Genomic DNA, 26229 nt, shown 5'->3' with positions numbered 1-26229 from the left:
CCTGCCCACATATAAGGTCTAGTTGTAAGCTTGCAATCCGTATCCATGCAAGCCACACCCATGCACCTGCCTCACCAATCCCACCATTAGCATACGCTCCGCCCACCAAGCGTAGGGTACCTAGAGAGAGCTGCAACTGCATTGCGGCAACCAGACAAGATATTACAGAGGTAAGCTTATAATTTAGTCTACGTCAGCCAAATAGAATGAAACAATTAATTTTACTTTACTAGTAAACTGTCGTATGCATGCTACCTGTTAAGACTGTTGTTGATGATGTGATTTAACTCATCAAATTGAAAAATAAGTGTACAACACGGCACATAAATCAGTATGTGGGACAAGGTTAAAGAGATGCATATAAACCCACTCCAGCTCCAGCTCACACATAGGCATAGCATCACTATCCTGGCTGTGTAGCATAAGCTGTGCTTTTGATTCTCAACATTTCGAACACCACTGTACAAAACTCAACTGATTTCACTCAAAATTGGTACTTCAGTGACAATTGATGACACCTAAATAGCAGTAAAATACATTTTTTTCAACTTAGTCTAGATCTACTGATGTTAAAAAGAATAATAAAAAATAATCTAATATAAAAATTCAAATTGTAATAGTAGGGACTAGGGGCCTATGTCTAGTGTCAAATTTGCAAATCAGCCTAATCGGTCCTATTGTGTGCAGTCTATGCAATATTGTGTGGTGTGTATATTTGTGTACCTAATAATACCTGCCTCACAGCAAGTATGCAGTGCTAGAGGTCAATACGCATTAGCATTGACTCTCTTAGACCGAAAGCTTCAGTCTCTCTAATCGTCGGTTGTTCCACTGAGACTACGTCTGGCTCCACTAGACCTCCGATTATAGAGACTGAAGTCTGGGGACCTTTTTCTGTGAGGGTACAGTGACCGAACAGAGATGAACGAAATGCTCCGAGGTTTTTCACTTTTTACGTCTTCATCATATCTAATTTTGCTGCAATACTACAGCCCCCTTTATCAATACACTTATGAAAACTTAAATCTATACTTTGACTTACGATAGCTTGCTTATTCAGCTCCAAAATAGATTTTTTGCAATCGAAACAGACTTCTCGTCAGCGGGATTGCCAGTCAGCCATCTTCAATTGAGTATAATGAATATTCATTATAAAGTTTGCGAAAGGTCGATAGACTCCACCCCCAATGACCTATCACAGATATACATGTACGTGCACGCGCGCGTAATGAACTAGCCCTGACCATAGAGAACCTGTATGATAAAGACCCCTTGATCGATGCGTACGTTAATAATACAGCTAGTCCGTTGACCCGGAAATATATCTTGCGGGTCATAGATCACAGTTCAAGTACGGCGAAAGGTACAGCTTGATGAAAATGGGACAATTCGTATAAGTAAGTCCATATATTTTATATTTGTACAAGAGTTCATCTAAAATTATGTAGTGTAAATAGAAGAACACTACCTATACCTAATTTACATCTGATTTAGAAATCAGAAAATTGGATCTAAATAAAGAAAATCGGGGGAGAAATGTCGGTAACGAAAAGCTGTTACGCTGTGGCTCTAATTTACCCCCACGGTACGAGATCTCTGGGTTGCCATCTGTATTGGGGAATGACAACAAATGTCAGTTTTATTAAAGAAATGACCCAAATCAGATGGTTATTGCTGTCTATGACTCTCTATGCTTTGCTGGAGTGCTCCAGCTCCAGCTCCAGCAAAGCCACTTATGACTTGAGACTTACAGAGACCCCAAGTTCAAAGATCAGCAATGCGTGACATTTTCATGATTCGGCGCGCAAGCGCGCGTGCGAGGGTCTCACACACCTATAGCGTTATTTCAAAATCTAGCGCGCGCGTCGGGCGTAAGAGCATTTTCAGACCCTCGAAAATGATGTCACACCTAATGCGTGATACTTGGTAGCTCAGGGGGGTGTTTCATAAAGAGTCTGTAAAGTTACGCGTGACTTTATGAATAACTTGTATATGAAGTGCCAGATAAGATGCCCAAAGTTTTTTCTGATATTTCCAATAACCTCAATTAAATTATGGCCAAAAATATACTTTGCATTAAAAATGGTTGTTATAATAAGAATGTTAATCTACATCTGCACAGTTCAACTTAATAAATAATAATCAATGATGATTGAGCATCCTATTTGGCTTTTCGTATACAAGTCGTTCGTAAAGTCATGCGTAACTTTACGAACAGCTTTATGAAACACCCCCCTGGACTTATACCATAGAGACTTGAGAGTCAATGCTAATGCGTATTGACCAGTCTAGCACTGCATTACGTGTTAAAGGTTCATTCGTTCGTGTCTCCTTAGATCAAGATAGTTATGTAAAGTTCCTTAATTAAGATTAAATTAAATAAAATTAAATTAAAGGTAAAGGTAAAGACCAGTTTTGGAAACGCCCCCCTCTCAAAAAATGAAATGGAAGCTCTTATTACCAATCATGTGAAAGAATATGTTTTGACTAATACGTAATGATACAAATTTTGCTGAGAAACCGCCTACTAATTGATATATTTGGTAAATATTATATCTATTTGGACCTGATAGATATCACGCACGTGTCACGTAGTCCCATATACATCTTTCTGTGTACAGTGCTTGTAACTTTACCAAGACTGGGGCACTGGGACAAATTTCTTATCATTTTGATGATTCCAGAACCTTGCAGTAGGTCTACAGCTACACACCATTAATTACATGTACTGTAAATCTCAGTGTATAAGGCGCACTTTTTTTCCGTCGGAAAAAATCGAAAGTCGGGGGTGCGCCTAATACACAGGTACAGGATATTTTGAGTTCTCAAAATGCTACTTTTAAATGGTTTCCGAAAATCTCTGTGTCTCAACATGAATTACATAATGCAAATAAAGAATAGGATCTACTATTTGAAGTCAAACTACGTTCCTAATTTGAAGGGAAGAGAGTTGTTTTTTTTTTTCTTTTTCAGTCTCGATAAATTATGCCCCTTCACAAAGCACTTTGCAGGCTGAAGCTCTCCTGTATCTCCAGCTCACTCACACGGGGGAAATCAAATCACCACTCAAAAACTAGCCTGTCTAAATTTCGGTTTGGACTCGGGAGGAAAATTTTCTGTCATCTTTAGTTAAAGCCAAAACAACATTGTCACTATTCTTTTTTTACTTTGACTTTTTGACTGTAAAGTCGTATTATTTTAAATTAAAAGTCCTTCCCAATTCCCTGCATCATGGCTTTGGTTTCCGAATCGGGACCGCACGCTGAAATAACAGACGATTCAGTTGGTGTCGGCAAAAAAGCATAGAGTCGATGCTAAATTGCTAATGCATATTGACCTCCAGCGCTGTATACTTGCTGAGAGGCAGCAGTTGCACACAATACACACATTGCACACTAATGCACACAATGAATACGTACATGTAGTGGCTGATCAGCAAGTTTGACGGCTGGACAGTAGACTCACAATTTGAATTTTCAAAATATTCTTTCTAACATACATGCATGCCTAGCCATAGCAATTACAGCATCTACATGTAGGCAAGTTGCAAAGACTGTAGTCTATTTCTGCTATTTTAGGTTTATCACTAAAAAGTAAAGTACCGATTTCGAGTTAACTCAGTCGAGTTTTGTACAGTGGTGTTTGAAATGTTCAGAATCAATAATAGAGGTTGTCTAAACAGTTTTTAATATTCAAAAAGCATACTAATGCTGCTATGTGTGGTATAACCCACAATCCATGATGAATAACACTTAACTTAAACGCATCGTTTAACAATGTTAAATCTGAGATGCACGGCCGTACGTGTTATCAGTGTCTGTGGTATGGTGTAATATTGAAGCCCTAAAAAAATTGTGCTTCAAAATGATCAAGAAGTGCCTCAAAAAAGTAAAAATCTTTGAGTGACTAGTTTTACCATACTTGTTTTCTCCAGTAGACTGTAGTGTTATGAAAACCGTTTGGCAAACGGTTTTAAAAATCTGTGATTCCAATAATAAATATCTTGATAATCAGACAGGCGATCGACTTGTAAAAGTCATGGGGTTCCTGACTGACCTAAAGGTTTATAATTATCATTACAGCATGAGCTAAATCCAGGATTTTTTTTCAGAATCTGAGACACAGTTACCGGATCCCTTTAAAGGTATTAAAAGCAAAGTTTTGGTAAATTTCGAAAATTTGATTGATAGTTATTCTTTAAAAACTGTATATATGGATACCCCTGTGGATGTATTATAAGCACTAGAAAATTAAGCCCCTAAAACACTTCTGCTTTCGAGAAATTGAATGATAAAAAAATTACAGGTGCTCCCGGTAAATTTCAAGGGCATTCCATGGTAGTCTGCGACCATGAAAATCTCAGAATAAGCAGTTCTCATATACATGTATCATTTTCAAATGGTAATAGCAAATCGGTCGATCGTAGTCAAGAAACATTGTTATAGAGCTAAAGTAATATCAGTCTTAGGAGGGCTCTATACAGCACAGCATAAAGTATTTATTATACAATTTCATCAATTTAGACACGATTTCAACCGCGACAACGATCATTGAATATTGTAAAATTGCATATGCTTCCAATATGTTCATTTGAACCAAATTCATGACCTCATACCAAAACTTTTAACTACCTTTAAGTCTGAACAGCTATACAGGGATCACTCGTTGTCATTGTCATTCCTGTTGATCTAGCCTCAACTTAAAGGTACTATGTCCCTTTTAAGCCAACCTCAAATTCTGTAGAACTTTGCAGGAATTTTGAATATGTCATGTATGTCCTATCTGTGAAATTTAAATGTTAGCAATGTCCTAATATTTAAATTATGCAAGGAAACCTGTTTACTTGCTAGACCTCACCGTCAGACACTATTGAGTGACTGACTGGCTTTTTTCTTCTTTGGTAATAACATACATGAAATGAGCTCTAAAGGATAAATGAGCATTTGTCTACATCAATAACCAATTTCTTGTGATGGCCAAAATTAAACTGATTGAATCTTTGCGCAGCATAAAACGTACGACCATTCGGTACAATGGTGTGAAAATCAAGACTATTACTTATTGGCTCTGTAGCTCCTAAGTCGATTTGACAACTAATAGTTGTCATTTTCCCACTTGAAGACCATTTCAAGCCCTATCTTTTTTAGGGAAGTTCTAAATTAGTATTAGCTTTCAAATGCTGTTGGAATTTAACCTTTTCATTTTGTTGGCCTGCAAATGGGACATAGTACCTTTAAGGGCTAGGTGATAATATGATGTATGAAATTGATATCACCTAGCCTTAATTGGCATCCCTAGCCAAGGCCATACCCCCATACACATACATGTAGCAGCATTACTTTCTGTGTATTAAAAACGGCTCTATTGATTCTCAACATTTCAAACACCACTGTGTCCATAGGTGTGTGTACATGGCATTTTTGTGTACCAGAGTGATGGAAAAAGAATTGTTTGTAATGAATTTGGGATAAGGGTGACGCAAAACTTTTTATTTCTCAAAAGGGTGCTGTGACTATGAAAATGTCAAAAAACGCTGCCCTAGATGATGACCCAAACCATTGTTTCATAGTATTTAGAAATTTGGGTTACACTCTGCATGGCTTATCAGGACAATTACCCCCTGGGCTATCACCCCTAGAAAATTATTCCCCCCCCCCCAGAAAACCACCCCAAGGACAATAACCCCCTGAAACATTACCCCCCCCCCCCTCTCCCCGGAAAATTACCCCCCAAGGACAACCACCCGAGGACAATTACCCACACCCCCCCCCCCCATGAAAATTCCCCTCACCTGTTTATTATAAAGGGGGAAGTCTACCCTGATAATATGTTGGTTTTGATAAAAGCAGAATTTTTTCAGGTGGATGTAATTGTCCTTGGGGGCGGGGGGTAATTGTCCTACAACCTCTGCATAGTAATATTATGTGCAACATTTTTTTTTTTTAATGTGTGAAAGTTAGCAAATTTCCAATATTTTCCTCCTTAAAAAAAAGGAGCCTTTAAACTCGTCATACATGAAGTACGAAAATTCAGTTCACTTCATTTAGTTGTTTGATGCATCAAATTAATGTATTACTACATTGGTTGCCATCAAAAAGCAAATTAGAATTTTTAGAATTTGTCAAGTTCTGTCACAAGACTGCCAGAGTGTTGTTTGTTATTAAGGTTGGAATTTCCTTTAAGCATATCAAAGATCATGATGTGGATTTCATCATACAAACTGGAGCCTAGGGCAAGGGGCTCAATGAATTAGCCTTGAATGACATTAGGGCTCCAATGCTTGTTCGCTGAATTGCATTTCATTAGGTTAAGTCAAGTTTGTGTAGTAAGTTTTTTTTTAAATTTTCAGTGTGCAAATAGGGCAAAAGGGATAAAAAAAAAAAGGTATGCAAATATGAAGAATATTCTTTTTAATACAAAAAATGATCTTCATTTGTCTACTTTAGGAAGGAGTCAAGATAAAAAAAACCCCACTAACTCTGAAGACTTGAAAGTGTTATCTTCCATCTTAAACTGTATCAAATCATTGATAAGGCTTTCCACTTTTATTCATGCGAACTTTTACCAACTGTATTGTTTTTCTATCTGTAGGTAACGGGAATGCATGACATCTATCATGGAGAAGTATGCTAGGATTATCCAAAAGTTTTTGAAGATGCATTCGTGCATCAAGGGTCTTGGTGGCATTTCTGCCAGCACCATACCAAGAACTGTCTTCCCTCAAAGTTGTCAGCGGAATCATTCTCTGAGGACGCACTCCCAAAGCTCATTGCATTGTAGGACATGCGGCACAGCTGCGAAAATCCGACTGGGAGGAAGGAGCAAGAATTTTCAAACCCTCAGTAAACTGTCGTCATCATCGTCATCAGGGTCCACAGAATTAAAACCTGCTCCACCTTCTGCGGCATCATCAATGGTATCCCCAGCATCAAAGATTACCCGATCTGGAGGCCGACAGAAGCTTGTCATCCTAGGTACTGGATGGGGTAGTTACAGTGTCCTGAAGAGTATAAACAAATCACTCTACGATGTGGTGGTCGTCAGCCCAAGGAACCACTTCCTCTTTACCCCTCTACTAGCAAGTACGACAGTGGGAACCTTAGAATTCAGGTTGGTTCTGCTCTGCTTTTATATCTTCCTTGGATAACATACACACTCCCTCTTCCCCCTCCGTTTTCCCTCCTCATCTTTGTCCTCATCCTCCCCCTTTTCCTCTGCTATTCTCCCCTCCTCTTCTCCTCCTCTTCCCCTCCTCTTCTTCCCCTCCTCCACCTCCAACTTCTCAAGCCCTTCTTCTCCTCTTCTTCCCCTCTTTTTCCCCTCTTCGTTTTCCTCCTCCACCTCCAACTTCTCAACCCCTCCTCCTCCCACTCCTCCTTGTCCTCATCCTCCCCCTCCTCTTCTTCCCCTCTTCTTCCCCTCTTCTTCCCCTCTTCTTCCCCTCCTCTTCCCCTCCTCTTCTTCCCCTCCTCCACCTCCAACTTCTCAAGCCCTTCTTCTCCTCTTCTTCCCCTCTTCTTCCCTCCTCCACCTCCAGCTTCTCAACCCCTCCTCCTCCCACTCCTTCTTGTCCTCCTCCTCCCCTCCTCTTCTTCCCCTCTTCTTCCCCTCTTTGTCTTCCTCTACCTCCAACTTCTCAACCCCTCCTCCTCCCACTCCTCCTTGTCCTCATCCTCCCCCTCCTCTTCTTCCCCCTCCTCTTCTTCCCCCTCCTCTTCTTCCCCCTCCTCTTCTTCCCCTCTTCTTCCCCACTTCTTCCCCCTCCTCTTCTTCCCCTCCTCTTCTCCCCCCTCCCCTTCTTCCCCTCTTCTTCCCCACTTCTTCCCCTCTTCTTCCCCTCTTCTTCCCCTCTTCTTCCCCACTTCTTCCCCTCTTCTTCCCCTCTTCTTCCCCTCTTCTTCCCCTCTTCTTCCCCTCCTACTCTTCCTCCTCCTTCTCCTCCTCTTTTTGTTTCTCCTCCTCGCTCCCTCTCCTGCACCTCCCCAGGTTCATGTCTTGTTGCCCAAATACAGGAACTTCTCTCAATCTGCTTTTTGCAGAAGGGTTCCAAATTCAAAGTGATTATAGTCTTCTAGTAGTTCCAATAAGTCATGCTTTTTTTCTCCCCTTGTAACATGATATATTGTGGATTTCTATATTCACAGTAAAAACTTCTGAACTAAAACTTGTGATTACTAGTGCAAGATTTTGCTTTGTCTCTTCTTTCTGTAGGAGTATCATCGAGCCAGTTAGGAACACAGGGTTTCGACAGAGTGACCATTTTCATCTTGCTGAGGCTGTGCGGTTGGATACAAAGAATAAGGTAATCTCACTGGCATGTTTGAAGGAGGGGCAATGGGGGGGGGGGGGGGGGGGGGGGGGGGGGGAGCTCTCTTCGGTACACATATTATACGTGCAATGTGCTCTATGTACGTACATGTTCGAAAGGTTTTTCTAGCTTCTTTGGTTTTTGTTACTGCAGCAACAAAAAACAGGAGAAAGATACTCCAAATCATATCAATGACCAGATTGAGTTAAACAATGAAAGGCCCTTCTCAAAACTTTGAGAAAATGACAGACTTAACTTAGAATATATATATATATATATATATATATATAATAGCTCTATACAGAGCGAATTTATTTTCCATTTCTTTTTCACATAATATAAACAATAACAAAACAATAATAAACGTAATGATATAACAGAAATAAGCATACCCCATCAAAACGAAAATATGTCCGTTGGTCATTCAACAAGCCAACGAACACTTCATTATAGTCCCGTCTGTTAGTATTTTAGACAATTTTTCGCACTTGAAAAAAGACACAACCATTCAGAAAGTTGACATTATTATTTCTATGCTTTTACTTGCTCTTGCCCATCACACATCCAAATATCTTTTTTTCAGTTAGGATGTTTAATATCATTGTAATACGTTGTACGTTCCACTATTGAAATCGCTTAAAAATGGTGATAAATCACTGTAATTACTGTGGGAAAATAAAGTACACACACACACACACAGTTATTACCGCCATGCACATTGCAGCCACGCAAAATATACCGATAGGGACTTAGTCACCAAACTATCCCGGAGGACATTTAAAAAAATGAAGCTTGAACGTAACCCGGCTATTTTTAATATATGGCTGATTGCAGTCAGTGGACAAACACAAACTTTTTGCTTGAGTAAGCTAGCTGCTATGTTTCACAGAATCCACGCTGTAGTATAGTGTAACAAAATCAACATTTAAAGCTTAATAGAGATTGTTAGGAAAAACATGCTTTACATATTAGTGGGTTCATGAGCTATTGTTTATCCCATACACAAGACATTGCCAATTCAGAGCAATGTTTTTGTAAAAGAAAGAGATTTGAGTTGGTAAGGACGAAGATTATATTCAAGCCAGTACAAACGTGTTATTATTTTAGAAGGGGAGTATTGTATTTCTCCATCATTCGTAAACAGTACTACTATTGTTATATTGGTTCATTCACTTTACTCTCAGTCTAAGTGTTCAGGGTTCGATCCAAGGAAGGCACTAGAGTCCTTTGTCAAGATTTTACTCATGATGGGATTCAGAATTGTATTTAAAATTCTTGCTGTGGATAAGTCATATAATTGTCTTGTTATGTTTTCTGCTGAAAGCCGGAGGACCGTATCTGCTCATAGACTTTTTCTTTATAGAGTCTTGACGCCCTTCTGGCTTTCAGCACACGACACCATGTTTTTGTCTTATGTTTTACATATTACATGTTACACCAATGGAAAACTAATTTCTGGACAAATTATGGACACTAAAATCTTAAATCTTGAATCTTAAAGACATTAATCCACATTTGCCACTCTCTACCGAAGTGTAAATAGGTACTTGGCAATTACCGGGTTAATAAGGATTGCAGGGTCCATAGGAAGAGCGGTATTATAATACTGATGTGGCTACCCTAGGTAATCAAGACCAAATTTTTTCTTTTTTCATTTCCCTTTGTTGCCAGATTCTGACGTGTCAGAGTGCCGTGGATCGCAGTTCTCAGTATGATCTGGAATATGACAAACTGGTGATTGGTGTCGGGGCCATCAGCAACACCTTCGGGGTTCCAGGGGTGTCTGAACATGCACTCTTTCTGAAGGTAAATGTCAAAGGTCATGGACAAGAATGACTAGCAAAATTTCAGACTGACCAGATTTTCAAATTTGAGACCGATTCTTCCCAGAACATCTGGACAGAGTCTCACAAAAGCATCACAAGTACAAGTATTCTAACTTCCCTTTGAATTTAATTATATACCATTTGTCCTATTTAGATGTCGGCAAGCTCTCATGAGATGCTGCTGCCCTACTGAAGAACTGTTACAAACTAGCATCTAATGGTCTTATCCATCTTCCACTCCCAAATTGTTATCTAGGTCAAATGACGAGCAAGCTTCTAGATCACCAACATCAAGTTTTGTTAAAGAATTTATTATAAATCTGTGTACACATTTGTAGTATTTTTATTTAGTTTAACCCCTTTCCATCCATGACATTCTCCAGATTTAACAAAGAAGCGAATATCTGTTTCGATTTATAGTGACATTTGAAGTTACTTTATAAACAACATTTTCAATATACTATCTCTGATTTTCTAATTTTGATGTATGTACTAGTGAAACCACATGAGAAAGGTTTAAAAACTGTGAAAAATATTTTCCAATGTTAGATTGTCGTGTCTTCTGTTGCAGGAAGTAGCTGATGCTAGAGCCATCAGGAACCGCATCCTAAGCAACTTTGAGTTGGCGCTCCATCCCAACATCACAGAGGAGGATAAGAGGAGGCTACTCCGCATCGTTATTGTCGGTGGCGGACCGACTGGTGTGGAGTTTGGTGCCGAGCTGCATGACTTTGTTCGAGAGGTGAGTTTGCCTTTTGGGGAGTTTCCTTGAGACAACTACATCCTAAATGATCACTCACTTTGGACAGCTACAGCCTGGGCAGTCAACAATCTAGGACAGTTACGTCCAAAATATTCACAAACATTTGACAACTATGTTTAATACGTTAAAGCTACAGAGAAAGTTTTTGTTTTTCATTATGACAAGCCGTTGGCAATTATCCATCAATTTCTCATTCAGAGGACTGCTAGTATCCGCTGAACTGTCGCCGAGCTTGGAAAAATTACTCACCTCGACAACTACCACCCTGACAATATCCACTCAGACCTCAACTCTCTATATATAACCACAAACATTGAACAATCTTCCGTCAGGATAACTATCACCCTGTCAATTGTTCAACCTGAAAATTATTCTTTGGGCAATCCAATCACCCATTGGGAAACAGCAACCCGAAGAGACAACTACTAGTATCCTCTTGGTGATTACCTGCTTTGACAATCTATGACAATTAACCATTTAAGACAATGTCTCATTAGGTCAGCTAACACCTATAAACAACTATTCTATGGACAGGCACTCACTTTGGACAATTCCCACCACCAGGAAAACAGCTCAAAGAGACAATTATTCTGTTGGCAGTTAATACCTTCTTGACAATCCAGGACAATTATCCTTTGGACAATCACTTACTTTGGACAATCACTTACTTTGGATGATCACTTACTTTGGATGATCTCTCATGAGAACAACCACCCTCAAAGACAACAATTAACCTTCTGAACAGACAAGTGGTGTAGCTAATCATCTACTGCAAAGCCAATCAGCCTGACTTTTGTTTTTGTCTTTTGCAGGATGTCTCCAGACTGTACAAGGAAGAGCAGAAGTTTGTCCAGGTGTCCTTGATAGAGGGTCGTAAGGTCTTGGGTGCCTTCAACCAGAAGCTACAGCAGTATGCAGTGAAGAAGATCAGAGCTAGAAAACAGATGGAACTCATAGAGGCCAATGTCAATAGTGAGTTGTAGGAGAGGTAGCAAAACAGATGTTTCAAAAAAAAAAAATTTTTTTTTTTGGGGGGGGGGTTGGGGCAGGGGTGTTTGCCCTTGAATATCATTCATACAGCAACAAAAAAAAAGGATTCTGCTTCCATGCCGTATGTTCCTCCAAAGAATTTGCTCATTGGGTTTAGAATATTTATGGTTTTCTTCTTGGAAATGAATTAAGTGTAGAGGTGTTGTGTTCTAGGGGATACGTCGCCGAACTGTGGATCGCATGGATTGCAGTTTGACTCCCACTGCGGCACTAATGTCCTTTGGCAAGACATTAATCTACAATTGTCACTCTCCGACAAGGTTTTAAATGGGTACCCGGTAGGATGCGAACCTTAATGTTATTGGATTGGTATGTGTGCGCTTGTAAACTGGGGCCTGGCCAGAATACTCCTGTCACTAAAACTTACATTACACATTAAAGATCAATTGTGTTTTCAGCGTGGATTTAAATTGATCCAACTGAGTGATCTTCCTTGAGTTCTGTGGAAGTCTCTTCCTGGTGCTACATTTTATCATCTGTAAAAAGGAGATTTTAGATAGTTACATTTATTTGGCAATCATTGTCCGTTCTGCTACCTTCCTTACTTTCTATGTAGATAAATTTTAGACATCAGCTTGCATACTGGTTAACTGTATTGTACATAGAGTTTTCAGAGTTACACCATGTAATCCTTTCAAAGGAATAATTGCCTGTATAGAATGGCGAACCACCGGAGAACGATCGTCGACCACCGACTTCGAGAGCGACAACAAAGGCAAGAAACATCATTGTAAAGTTTAGCAACTACGGTGCCCGCGAGAGAATTTACAGCGCACGGAAACGTCTGAAGGATTCTCCAGCAATTATCCGCGTGTACATCAATGAAAACCTGACGAAAATCAGATCGAAGCTGTTGTGGAAAATCAGAAAAGCAACAAAAAATACAGAACATCGAGTATGGACACAGGACGGTGTAATCATCGTCAACAAACCCGGTGGTGGACGCATCAAGGTAACCCGTGAAAGTCATTTTGCTAGATTATCTGAACTAAACTTTCATGAATGATTTCGGACATTTTGAACTGTGATGCATAAAGCTTTATCTTAATTTTCTACTTTTGCTCGTTAAATAATATTATTGATTTCATGTATGTTCGTTTTGATACTGCATTCTATTTAAAATGCGCTGTAATATTTGTTATAAGTGCACAAAAAAGAATCAATCTATATATGCTTGTTCATGTGGAAGTATATGTCATGTAACATGTGCTAAAGCAGAATCATATCCATTACCCTGGATATGCCAACCTTGTTTAAGTAATGCCATACCTTTTAATCACATAGTTGATGATTTAGACTTTAAGTTCGCTATTCATACCTTTTTTGAAATAGACCACCCTTCATTTCATAATGGAAGTCACGATGATTTACAATTTGATATTTTCTCCCTGAATGAAGTGATGAGTTCCCGGTTAGATGACCATATTTCTGATTGTAATTATTATTTCAATGACACCTTCAATGTTAAAATTAATAATCGAAAATCAGAAGGTCAATTTTCATTGTTCCACTTGAATGCTCGTAGTCTTATATCAAAGTTTTCTCATGTTCAAGATTACATACATACACTTCACCACGATTTCACAATATACGCATTTACGGAAACCTGGTTTAAGGGAGACCCACATTCATTTTATAATTTGCCTAATTACAAACTTATTCAAAAACATAGAATTGGTCGTGTAGGCGGGGGTGTGTGTATGTACGTCAGGGACAATGTCACCTTCAAACCAAGGACGGATTTGGATTTTTGTACTTCAACTATAGATACTGTTTTTATTGAAATCGTAAAGGAAGGGAAGAATTTAATCGTTGGAACTGTATACAAATCTCCCGATACTTGTGGTGCAGAGTTTAATGACCATCTTGAAGAATGTCTTGGTAAAGTGAACAAAGAGAATAAACAATGTTATATTGCTGGAGACTTTAACTTTGATTTACTTAGTTACGCCCTTCATTCAGATACCAATGCATTTATCGATACAATGTACTCCTCCTCTTTTCTCCCACTTATCACGAAACCAACCCGTGTAACTACTAACTCTTCTACTTGTATTGACAACATCTTTACAAATGTTTTGAATAAGCCAATCCTGCCTGGTATTTTGTATTCAGATGTGTCTGATCACTTTCCAATCTTTCAAGTAACGAACTCTTTACCACCAAATTACCACACCCACTTGAATAGGAACAATGCGAGTCAAGTTAAACTCCGAATAGACTTTAACTCATTGTGTGAAGATTTAGCATTGTATGATTGGTCTTTGGTAACATCCAAAACCAATGTCAACGAAGCTTACGATACCTTTATTCAAGATTTTAAACAGATGATTTCAAAGCATTCGAAAACAATACCTGGTAAGGATAGACGTAGATCATCCAAAAAACCATGGATTACGAAAGGCATTCTCAAATCCATTGGTAGAAAGGAACGCTTGTATAAGCGGTATTTAAAACTGAAAAACCCCTCCGTGAAAAAAAAGTACACATCTTTCAGAAATAGGCTTACTCACATTATACGTGTCTCCAAAAAGAACTACTTTGCTGAAAAGCTTGAATCAAATCGCCATGATTTAAAGAACACTTGGAAAACTCTGAATAACCTGATTGGTAAAGATAATAAATCGAAATTACCCTCATTCATTCGTAAAGATGGTGTAAGGCTTACTGAACCAAAAGCAATTGCAAATGCATTTAACTCGTTTTTCGTTAATGCTGGTTGTTTTGATGATCCCCAGACCACCGGATGCTTTCGTGACTATTTGAAAACCAGCGTAACGCATTCTTTGTTTCTTTCACCAACAGATCGAAATGAGATCTTGAAGTTATCTTCTTCCTTGAAAAATAAACACTCATGTGGGGTGGATGATATGTCACCATACGTTATAAAGAAGTTAATTTCCTATATTGTTGAACCTTTAACCCATGTGTTTAATTTATCATTTATGTCTGGAACATTTCCTGATTCAATGAAAGTTTCAAAAGTCATACCTTTATTTAAGAAAGGTGATATACATGATTTATCGAACTATCGCCCAATATCATTGCTTTCGACTTTTTCCAAGATTTTAGAAAGACTAATGTACAATCGATTATCTACTTTCCTTCATAAGCATTCAGTTATTTTTTCGGAACAGTTTGGGTTTCGAAAATGTTATTCAACAGAGTCAGCTTTACTTTTTGCATCCGAACTTTTGTACAAATTTTATGAAAAAAAAGAGATAGCTTTAGGAGTGTATGTAGACCTTAGCAAGGCATTCGATTGTTTGGATCACAAAATCTTATTAAGAAAATTAAGTTTTTATGGAATTAGAGGCATTCCATTGGAATGGTTCCAAAGTTATCTGTCTAATAGAACACAATTTGTAAATTATAATGAATCTGACTCTGAATTGCTATTAATGAAGTAAGGTGTTCCTCAAGGTAGTATCTTGGGCCCGTTATTATTTTTGCTCTTCATAAATGACATTGTTGAGTCTTCAAGGAAATAACATTATGTACTGTATGCCGATGACACAAACATCTTCTATTCTGGTAAAAATTTGAAAGACTTAATTTTCGAAGCCAATGTTGAACTTCAAAAGGTTGCTAGCTGGTTTTCATCAAATAAATTAAAAATCAATCAGACCAAAACAAAGTTCATGATATTTAACTTTGGTAAAAAAAATGATACTTTAATTGAAAATGTTAATCTGACAATAGATGGTAACTGTATTGACCAGGTACAATTTGCCAATTTTTTAGGAGTTGCCATTGACAACAAACTTACATGGGCAAAACACATTGAATTAATTTCCAGGAAGATTCGGTCCCAAATCGGTGTAATGAATAAGCTCAAAAGTTTTCTACCATCCTCTACCATGCTTTCTCTTTACTACACTCTCATATATCCTTACTTAACGTACTGTAATTTAGTTTGGGCGAGAACGTCTAATAATTTATTAAAGCCCCTTATCATACTTCAAAAGCGGGCTGTTCGGTTGTGCTGCAATGCTTCATTCAGGGCGCACACCTCTTCATTATTTAAATCCTTAAATTTACTCAAACTTCCAGATATTCTTTCTCAACGGACTTTATTATTTATGTACAAACTCCAAAATAATTTGCTACCAGTAACGTTTTATGACAGTTTTCATTTGAACTCGGATGTCCACTCCTTTAATACAAGAAAAAAAAATGACTTCCATCTACCAAAATTCACTAACTCATTTTTGCAAAATAAATCAATTAGATATCAAGGTCCTCACAAATGGAACTCCATGTCAAGTTATTTAAAGGGTATTAAGAACCAGAACGCATTTAAACTTAAACTGAAAAGAACAATACTTGCCACTTATTGATTTATTGAAATACATAATTGATTCATATATTTTGTTAGCATGAAACATTATTATTATTGTTTTGTATCGTATTTCATCTTATTGTATTGTATAGTATCTGTATGTTTTTATGTTTGGGGTTGCTTGTTTACAAGTTTTTAACTTATTTTAGCAATCCCGGTATTTATTTATAATGATTTCATTTGTAATGATTTCATTTTGATGTTTTTATCTTTTGCCGAATAAATGTGAATTTGAATTGAATTGAATTGAATTGAATTGAATTGAATTGAATTGAGCTAGTACACTGTATATAATACGTTTATGACTGATTTTTGTTATTTGATTTTTCTTTTCCCATAAAGGTGTGGAGGCGAACGGTGTGACCTTGACCGATGGTAGAGTTATCCCTTGTGGTCTGGTAGTATGGTCAACTGGACTTGCTCCACGGTCAGTCAGCAGATAACCTGCCTTTAATACTTAAAGATAAAGTTGAGTTCTGGTCATGGGATTGCATTGTGAAAGGAAAGTTGTGGAATCGATCAGAAAAGGTTGATCATCTAGCATAAAAGTATTGGTGTGTACTGCAAGGTTCTAGAATCATCAAAATGATAAGAAATTTGGCCCAGTCTTGGTAAAGTTACAAGCACTGTACACAGAAGATGTATATAGGGCTACACGAACATGGCATAAAAATCTGTCCCAATTTTTATGTTGTTACATGCCATATTTAGAGTGTGAAAGCATTTGAAGAGCCATGCTTTTCAGGGAACATTTTTTATCTGATGTTCTTCCACACTTGCATAATAACAATGATAATGCTCACATATTGTTTTTCACCTCTTCCCAGAACTCAACCTTCTCTTTAATCTCTGCATTGGTAGAATTTGTCTAACTTTTAAGATTAATCAAAAAACTATTACCGGTATATGATTATTGCATGCACCGGCATTTAATGTACCAAAAATATATGAACCAACAAATTCAGAATTTCCTGGGTGATGTTATATTTCACTGTTTATGAACTCTTTTCTTGCCTAGAATCAGCATTTTCAAACATGTTTCAGGCAAATTTGCATGTTGATAAATGCAAGTACATTTTCATACCTCTTTAGATATATGTATATATTGAAACGCCTATAAAGATATGTTTTGAATGTGAGAATGAGCCAGAATCACATTTCTGAGAGATTATATATTTCGGGCCTTCCCAGGCTAATTTCCAGTTCAGAGAAGTAGCGCGATCCATGTGCTGTGTCCACTGACGTGTATAAGCGTTGACCTCCAAGCAACTCTCTGCTTCCCAGGTCAAACGGCACAAAGCAGCTGCGCAGAGACAAGGCCTTCATTTCGAATCGTGAGGAGTTGATAAACGCAACATCCCGCAAGTCACGTTCGTATAATGTGTTTCGATATGTACATATAGAAACGCTGTTTCTGAGTAGCAAGAGTTGTTAAACGCACCTTCAAGGCCAAAGGGGACTTCTAAATTTTGAGGCGAATATAGTTTTGGTTATATTGAACAACGTTTTACACTATATCTTTAGTGTGAAATTTGTCTATGGTTTCAGAATTTAAAAAATTCAATTGGTAACAAGAAAAAAAAGAAATCATTTAAAATGATTGTTATGGAATACAGTTTTGAGAAATGCATACCATGATATATCCCTAAGTGTTAAATTATTATATTGGTTTAAAGAATTTAATTAGGTGGTCTGTCGACAGATCACCTATTGATTTCGCTAGAATTTTCTTTCTTTATTTCTTTATTCTTTATTTTTATTTCTTCCGTACACTGTTTTGTCCACACGTTTACTCGAAATCGACATGGTCAATTTCCTTCAAATTTCTGTCAGTCATGAAACCCTATGATTTCAAGTCTAATTAACTTTTTCAAGTTCATGGGGTCATCGTGACGTCATCCAGGCGCCATTTTGTAAAAATCAGGTCATTATCATATCTCGATAACGAGTAATCAAAAATAAACCATATTTAGTATACATCAATTTCAGGTCAAAGGTCAACTAAAAATGTCAACAAATTTTGCGCGCGCACCTCGACGCGCACGTACGCGCGCATTAAAATTTTAAAATGCTCAAATTCGTTCCAAATTAATTTTGCATACGTTTCAGGCCATTTTAAGCATTTTGCAAAAAAACGCGCACACGCACATACGTGCGCGTTTTCGCGCGTACTTGCATTTTGCAACGTAGAATCGCCAATTTTTTTCTTTCATCTTATTTGGCACATTTTTTCAAGCATTTTGATACCTTGTTTACCTTTTTCTGACCATTAATAACGGAATGAGCGTCCGTTAAGATACGCATCCGTGCGTGCGAGCTCTTGTAATACATAACATACATGTGCAAAAACATGCCTATACAAAATTCATTGTAACTCTTCAGGATGGATAGATACCCCCCAATTTCTTTCATATTTAAATAGGTTATGAGTTGGAGATATGATTTCATGTCTCATTTGACCCTCAATTAACTCATGACGTCATCATAATGGCCTCCAAACTCAAAATTTCAATTTGCATATTATGACGTCAGCAGATTTTTGAAAAATTGATTGTATCTCTGTAAATATTGATCAATTTTCTTTCAAATTATGATATGTTCTACCTGAGAATATTCTCTACAAATGCAGTAACCACAATATTTCATTTTGACAATGGTATCATGGCGTATTTTTGCGATTAAAGGAGGCATGTCAATTTTTCACATTTTGCGTGTATTCTCTATGGGACATGACTTTTTCTCAAAACTGGATTCTACATTCTCGTCTTTCGTGAGCAATATCTCCGTCGTTTTATCTTTGTTTACGCTGAGCTTTGAGTATGTTGTAGCTGAGACAATATGCTATCGTAATTGTGCCCTTTATTTTTCGATCAGATGCCGGGATCATGCTCATATTTCACTTACAAAGTGGGATTTGAGAATTCTATTTTCCGTTTACGTGTAATCTCTATAGAAAATGTTTTGGTATATCAGTAACGCAATTGACTTCCGACCTCGAGGTCCCTGGTTCGAGTTCGGGCGTCTCCAACAATTTTTTTTCTTCACTTTTTTTTCTTTTTGACCTTTCAATGTACCATCTCCTTTGAATATTAAAACACATACAATCGCAAATAATGTAATAAACAACCATATTTACTTTATTATTACCCTATTATCACTTGATCCATTACTTTTTGCATGTAATCCTTATGGGAGATGACTTTTTCTCAAATCTGAATTCTACATTCTTGTCTTTTGCGAGCAATATCGTCGTTATTTCGGCTTGATTTTTGTTGATTTTTTAATATGTTGTAGCTGAGACTATATACTATCTCAATGTTCTCTCATTCTTTTCAGTCTGATGTCATCATGGTCTGTTGATGATAATCATCAACATCATCATCATCATCATCATATTCGACATCACCATTACTATCAAGATCATCATCATCATGATCATCATGATGATCATCATTGTTTACATGTCTATATACCTTGAAGGCAGACCACCTTATTCGTCCTCGTGACGAATTAAATTCTAGTCTTTATTTTTATTTCTTCCGTACACTTTTTTGTACGCACGTTCACTCGAAATCGACATGGTCAATTTCCTTCAAATTTCTGTCAGTCATCAAGCCCTATGATTTCAAGTCAAATCAACTTTTTCAAGGTCATTAGGTCACCGTGACGTCATCCAGGCGCCATTTTGTAAAAATCAGGTCATTATCATATCTCGATAACGAGTAATCAAAAATAAACCATATTTAGTATACATCAACTTCAGGTCAAAGGTCAACTAAAAATGTCAACAAATTCCGCACGCGCACCTCGACGCGCACGTACGCGCGCATCAAAATTGTATAATGCTCCGATTCGTTTAAAATTAATTTTGCATACGTTTCAGGCCATTTTAAGCATTTTGCAAAAAAACGCGCACACGCGCATGCGCGCTCGTTTTCGCGCGTACATGCATTTTGCAACGTAGAATCGCCAATTTTTTTCTGTCATCATATTTTGCACATTTTTTCAAGCATTTTGATACCTTGTTCACCTTTTTCTGACCATTAATAACGGAATGAGCGTCCGTTAAAGGTAAAGACCAGTATTGGCAACGCCCCAATTTCAAAAAATGAAATGGAAGCTCTCATTACCAATCATGTGAAAGAATATGTTTTGACTAATACATGATGATAAAAAATTTGCCGGGAAACCGCCTACTAATTCATATATTTGGTAAATTTATTTCTCTCATGGTCTGGTGAGAGAGATAGGGTAGTCCCATATACATCTTTCTGTGTATAGGGCTTGTAACTTTACGAAGAATGGGCCAATTTCTTATCATTTTGATGATTCCAGAACCTTGCAGATGCTAGATGCTAGATGATCAACCTTTTCTGATCGATTCCACAACGTTTCTTTCACAATGCAATCGCATGACCATTACTGGTCTTTACCTTTAAGATACGCATCCGTGCGTGCGAGCTCTTGTAATACATAACATACATGTGCAAAAACATGCCTATACAAAATTCATTGTAACTCTTCAGAATGGACAGATACCCCCAATTTTCTTTCATATTTAGATAGATTATGAGTCGGAGATATGATTTCATGTCTCATTTGACCCTCAATTAACTCATGACGTCATCATAATGGCCTCCGAACTCAAAATTTCAATTTGCATATTATGACGTCAGCAGATTTTTGAAAAATTGATTGTATCTCTGTAAATATTGACCAATTTTCTTTCAAATTTTGATATGTTCTACCTGAGAATATTCTCTACAAATGCAGTATCCACGATATTTCATTTTGACAATGGTATCATGGCGTATTTTTGCGATTAAAGGAGGCATGTCAATTTTTTACATTTTGCGTGTATTCTCTATGGGACATGACTTTTTCTCAAAACTGGATTCTACATTCTCGTCTTTCGCGAGCAATATCTCCGTCGTTTTATCTTTGTTTACGCTGAGCTTTGAGTATGTTGTAGCTGAGACAATAAGCTATCACAAGTGTGCCCTTTATTTTTCGATCAGATGCCGGGATCATGCTCATATTTCACTTCCAAAGTGGGATTTGAGAATTCCATTTTCCGTTTACGTGTAATCTCTATGGGAAATGTTTTGGTATATCGGTAACGCACTTGACTTCCGACCTCGAGGTCCCTGGTTTGAGTCCGGGCGTCTCCAACAATTTGTTTTCTTCACTTTTTTTTCTTTTTGACCTTTCACTGTACCATCTCCTTTGCTCATCAAAGCACGTAGAATCGCTAATAATGTAATAAACAACTATATTTACTTTATTATTACCCTATTATCACTTGATCCAATATTTTTTGCGTGTAATCCTTATGGGAGATGACTTTTTCTCAAATCTGGATTCTACATTCTTGTCTTTTGCGAGCAATATCGCCGTTATTTCGGCTTGATTTTTATTGATTTTTGAGTATGTTGTAGCTGAGACTATATACTTTTTAAAATGTTCTCTCATTTTTTTCAGTCTGATGTCATCATGGTCTGTTGATGATATCATCAAGATCATCATCATCATGATCATCATCATGATCATCATTGTTTACATGTGTCTATATAACTTCTCCCTTTCTCAATATAGTAAATATTATAATCTATCATGACTTGAAGACAGACCACCTTAATCGTCCTCGTGACGATTTAAATTCTAGTTTCAAATTGAATTCGTAACAAAAAACAATAAAGGCCCCCAAAATACGTGTGTGTTTTTTGGTGCTCAGGGGGAGGGGGGGGGGGCTGTTGAATAGAAATATAATAAGAGCTCTGTATCCTGCCGCCCCCCCCCCCCCCTTGCCCCTCCATAGAGCCCATATTATTGTCATTATTTGTGAAATCTGTTTTATTGGTGTTTCAGATCCTTCACAGAAACCCTTGACCTTCCCAAGAATGCGCAAGGTCAGCTAGAGACCGACGAGAGGTTACGGATAGCGGCAGTAGAGGACAGCAGTGTCTATGCCCTGGGAGATTGTGCTGATATAATAGGCAATCCTCTCCCATGCACAGGCCAGGTAAAATAGCTACCTTTTTCGATTGAAATTTAACTTCTTTTTTTCTTCATTGTACAAGAAATCATGTGTTAATTGCAAGATATGGGCAAGATACATGTATAACAATTAAAGATGGTTTTGATCTGAATTATAAGTTATTAGAACCATTGTTCATATATGCTTGATAGAAATTAGATAAAGTGTTTAAGAATGCTTAATTCAAACTTCTGTATATTCATGCATCTCCAGCATAAAGAACAATGGATAATTAATTTGCCCATATTCATGCATCTCCAGCATAAAGAACAATGGATAATTATTTTGCGTAATGGCTCTGTAATGATTCTGTTTTCGGAGCAGACGTAAGGATGAACAAGCAATTTTGTCCAAGATTTGCTTTTTCTTTCTCTTCTTCAAACTTCATTTGGTATTTTTCTCAAACATTTCCTTCAAACATAATACTCCTTCTATACCTTTCGTATTGTCTTACCAAAAAAGAAAAAAATAGGTTATTAATGGTTTTGAATTTTCGAAGTGCAATTGATTAAAGCAAGTATTGGCAACCATATGATATCCCTTGGAGCTGTATCGTAAATATCCGTGTATAAGACGCACCTGTGTATAAGAAGCACCCTTTTTTTTCCCGACTCTGTAGGCAGCAAGCCACATCCGTGTTAAAAAATGCACGCGAGGAAGGACCTTTATTTTACTGCGAGGTGCAGTTGAAGGCGCCGATTTGTTCTTGCGAACTCACAAATAATAGTAACAATGTCATTTTTAAAACTAAAGATAACAGACAAATTATCGTGTAAGTTCAAACGTAAATCCGGCCATACAGGTAGTGTTGTTGTAGTTCGAACCTACATTTCGATGCTGTGCCATCACTATAACCCAGGTGACAAACAGTGAGAGTACATTACTGCTCCAACTTTGTAACCTGGATTACAGATTATATAATCTAGTATAGTTTTACTGTGCCACTTCGAATAACTTCCTACAGTATCTTACTGTGACTGTATTGGTGCGAGTGGTGAGTCAACACACCTTGTATGACCGAGCTGAGAGACATTGCCAGGCACAGTGCTGGTGGAGGGGGCATAAATTGACACTTAACTTGCAATTTTTTTCGGCGGGAAAAAAGTGTGTCTTATACACAGAGAATTGCGTATACACTAACAAAATTATCCCCTGGACTACTTTCCCTAGTCCCCAGACAACTACTATCTTATCCTAAGGGGACATTTGGCCCAGTAGATCCTGTTAATATGTTGTGTTGATATATATGTGGTCTGAAATGTATTGCTAGGTTGCAGAGAAACAAGGTCGTTACCTGGCCAAGCTGTTGGCTCATCGTGGACCAGTGGAAGATGTTCATCCATACGTCTACAAAGGCTTTGGAATGTTAGCCTATCTGGGAGACTACCAGGCCCTGACCGAGACGCCTGCTCTCAAGACACAAGGTTTGTTGCTCTGAGTCTGAGGGAGTGCAGTGCTCAAGGTGCTCTGACATGAGCCAGGCTTTTAAGTGAATCAGATTCTGAAACAAAATCCTGGATTTAGCTCATGCTGCAATGATAATTATAAACCTTTAAGTCGGTCAGGAACCTCATGACTTTTACAAGCCGATCGCCTGTCTGATTTTCAAGATATTTATGATCTGAAATCGGAACCAAATTTTGCGTTTTCCTAACGGTTTTCACAACACTACAGTCTAATTGGGGAAAACAAGTATGGTAAAATGGGTAACTCACAGATATTTACTATTTTGAGGCACTTCTTGATCATTTTGAAGCGCAATTTTTGTTTAGGGCTTCAATATTAGACCATATCACAGACACTGGTAACACGTAGGGTGTTGCATCTCAGATTTAACATTGTTAAACCATGCCCTTAAAGGGGATCTATATCTTTTTAAAAGAATTTCTATACAGTGAGTGTAAAATTATGAAAGAAACCTTATCTGGCATTCCGTGGATGATTAATTAAGAAGTATGAAGAATTCTACACCATAACCCGGTGCAAATTGACAAAGGCATACAACACCTCTAGTGCCACCAGAACTAATGAACGTTTTAGAATAAATTTTTAGTTTATTTTCACAATTTTGTTGTTATATATCAGGACTACCAGTAAAACAATTTCCTGGGAGCAACATTCACAATACGCATACATGTACTTGTATTAGATTTAGAACAGTGTATGCGCTGTGAAGGTGGCATGATAGTGGTTCATTCACTTTACCCTCAATCCAAGGGTCAAGGGTTCAAATCCAAGCCTGGCACTAACGTCCATTGGCAAGACATTAGTATGCAATTGTCCCCCTCCACCCTGGTGTAAATGGGTACCTGCTATGTCAGAGGGTTTTATATTAGACTGCCAGCTATGACGGAGGTAATAATGTTGAGAGCACCAGGAGCGTCACAGTTTAGTGTGACAGACAATTATGCTATTTGACAAGCCATCATCATCATCATCATCATCATCATCATCATCATCTTCATCATCATCATCATCATCATCATCTTCATCATCATCATCATCATCATTATCATCATCATCTTCATTATCTTACAGATAATCTAGGTTTCCTTAATCCAAATATACAATGTAACTGATATTCAAAAGCAGGATATGCCAATATTCCTGTAGCATAGAACATGTTTAATGTACGTTTATTTCTCCCTTTCTCTTCATAATCAGGATTCAGTTCATGGCTCCTGTGGCGGTCAGCTTACCTGACGCGTCTCGGCAGCTGGCGGCTCCGTATGCAGGTTCCTGTTGATTGGACCAAGACCCTCCTCTTCGGCAGGGACATCTCAAGGTTCTAGACCAAGCACAGAGGTCTAGGAACCATAGGCCTGTATTAGTGGTCTAGCTCTTGTAGGCTCTGTGTATGTAGCTTGGATGGATGGTTGTTTCCATCTTTCCTTTCCTCATAGCATGAGAGCTGTTGAGGCAACAATGAAATCAACCTTGAGACACACTTTCTCCATGGCTTTCTGTCTTCAGCTCTGAACAAATATATATATATCTCACGATAGCTCAGTTGGTAGAGCAGTGGTCTCGTAATCCGACGACCCGAGTTCGAAACCAAGGCGACGCGCCAGTGCTCTTTGGTAAGGCATTAATTCTCATTATTAGGTCTCTTGGAGAGGACCTTAAGCCGTTAGTCCTCTGGTTGCTTACTAACAAGCATTTATGCTTTCTTAGCAGTCAGGTAAAATAACCACCACTACCTCATCCATTTCTTGGAAAAAGGTAAAGAAAAATAATTCTAAGTTTATAGCCAACAGTGCATACTAGCAGAGGTCTTTGAAACTGTCATGTATTATAAGAACCAGCTTTAAGATTGAATGTGCAATGTATGTGTTTGTTTTTTAAACTGTGAATAGAGATTTCCAATAGACCAACATTTATATTATGTCGGTTTGATGTTGTTGTTTTCATGGCATTAATATTGTAGGGTTCTAGGACAACTACCCCCTAGAGCAACTACTCTCTAGGACGACTTGCCCCCGGGACAACTACCCCCCGGGACAACTACCTTCTAGACAACTGCCCCCTATGACAACCATCCTCTAGGATAACTACCCCCGGAACAAGTAACCTAGGGGGTAGATGTCCATGGGGTAGTTGTACTAGGAGGTAGTTGTCCGGGGTGGAGTTGTCCTAGGGGGTAGTTGTCCTAGGGGGTAGTTGTCCAGGGGTAGACATCCTAGAGGGTGGTTGCCCTAGGGGTAGTCGTCCAAAGGGGTAGTTGTCCTAGGGGGTAGTTGACTGGGTGGTGGTTATCCGGGGGATGGATGTCCAGGGGGTAGGTGTCCGGATACGATTTTGGAGTACTTTCATGCCCAAAAAAGTGAATATGTCAATAGATAGTAGAGTACATCATTATATTTAATAGTTTATTTGATTGTGAATAGAAATACATCAATCACT

General features: G+C 38.1%; 1 protein-coding gene across 3 annotated transcripts; it reads left to right on the top strand.

The window, feature by feature from the left end:
• On the top strand, positions 1–25406 carry LOC100888391 (probable NADH dehydrogenase). Of its 3 annotated transcripts, XM_030991623.1 has the most exons (11): positions 1–170; positions 4639–4705; positions 6592–7110; positions 8212–8302; positions 9980–10114; positions 10706–10876; positions 11710–11869; positions 16632–16716; positions 22158–22311; positions 23597–23750; positions 24991–25406. In XM_030991623.1, the coding sequence occupies exons 3-11, from the start codon at positions 6605–6607 to the stop codon at positions 25116–25118; spliced, it is 1584 nt and encodes a 527-aa protein (XP_030847483.1). In that variant the 5' UTR covers positions 1–170; positions 4639–4705; positions 6592–6604; the 3' UTR covers positions 25119–25406. The 3 variants fall into 3 exon arrangements, with proteins under 3 accessions (XP_030847483.1, XP_030847481.1, XP_030847482.1); XM_030991621.1 differs by lacking the exon at positions 4639–4705 and having other exon boundaries at positions 2–170; XM_030991622.1 differs by lacking the exons at positions 1–170; positions 4639–4705 and adding an exon at positions 1345–1397.
• Positions 25407–26229: the final 823 nt, after the last annotated feature.

This window comes from Strongylocentrotus purpuratus, unplaced genomic scaffold (genome assembly GCF_000002235.5).
Source record: "Strongylocentrotus purpuratus isolate Spur 01 unplaced genomic scaffold, Spur_5.0 spur5_scaffold_2, whole genome shotgun sequence".
NCBI lineage: Eukaryota > Metazoa > Echinodermata > Echinoidea > Camarodonta > Strongylocentrotidae > Strongylocentrotus > Strongylocentrotus purpuratus.
The sequence above is the reverse complement of the archived record's forward strand: the minus strand, read 5'-3'. Positions and strand labels throughout refer to the sequence as shown.

Coding starts and splice junctions, on each gene's coding strand:
- LOC100888391 (XM_030991623.1), top strand. CDS start 6,605: ATGACATCTATCATGGAGAAGTATGCTAGGATTATCCAAAAGTTTTTG. Junction 7,111..8,211: donor GTGGGAACCTTAGAATTCAG/GTTGGTTCTGCT, acceptor TTCTTTCTGTAG/GAGTATCATCGAGCCAGTTA. Junction 10,877..11,709: donor TGCATGACTTTGTTCGAGAG/GTGAGTTTGCCT, acceptor TGTCTTTTGCAG/GATGTCTCCAGACTGTACAA.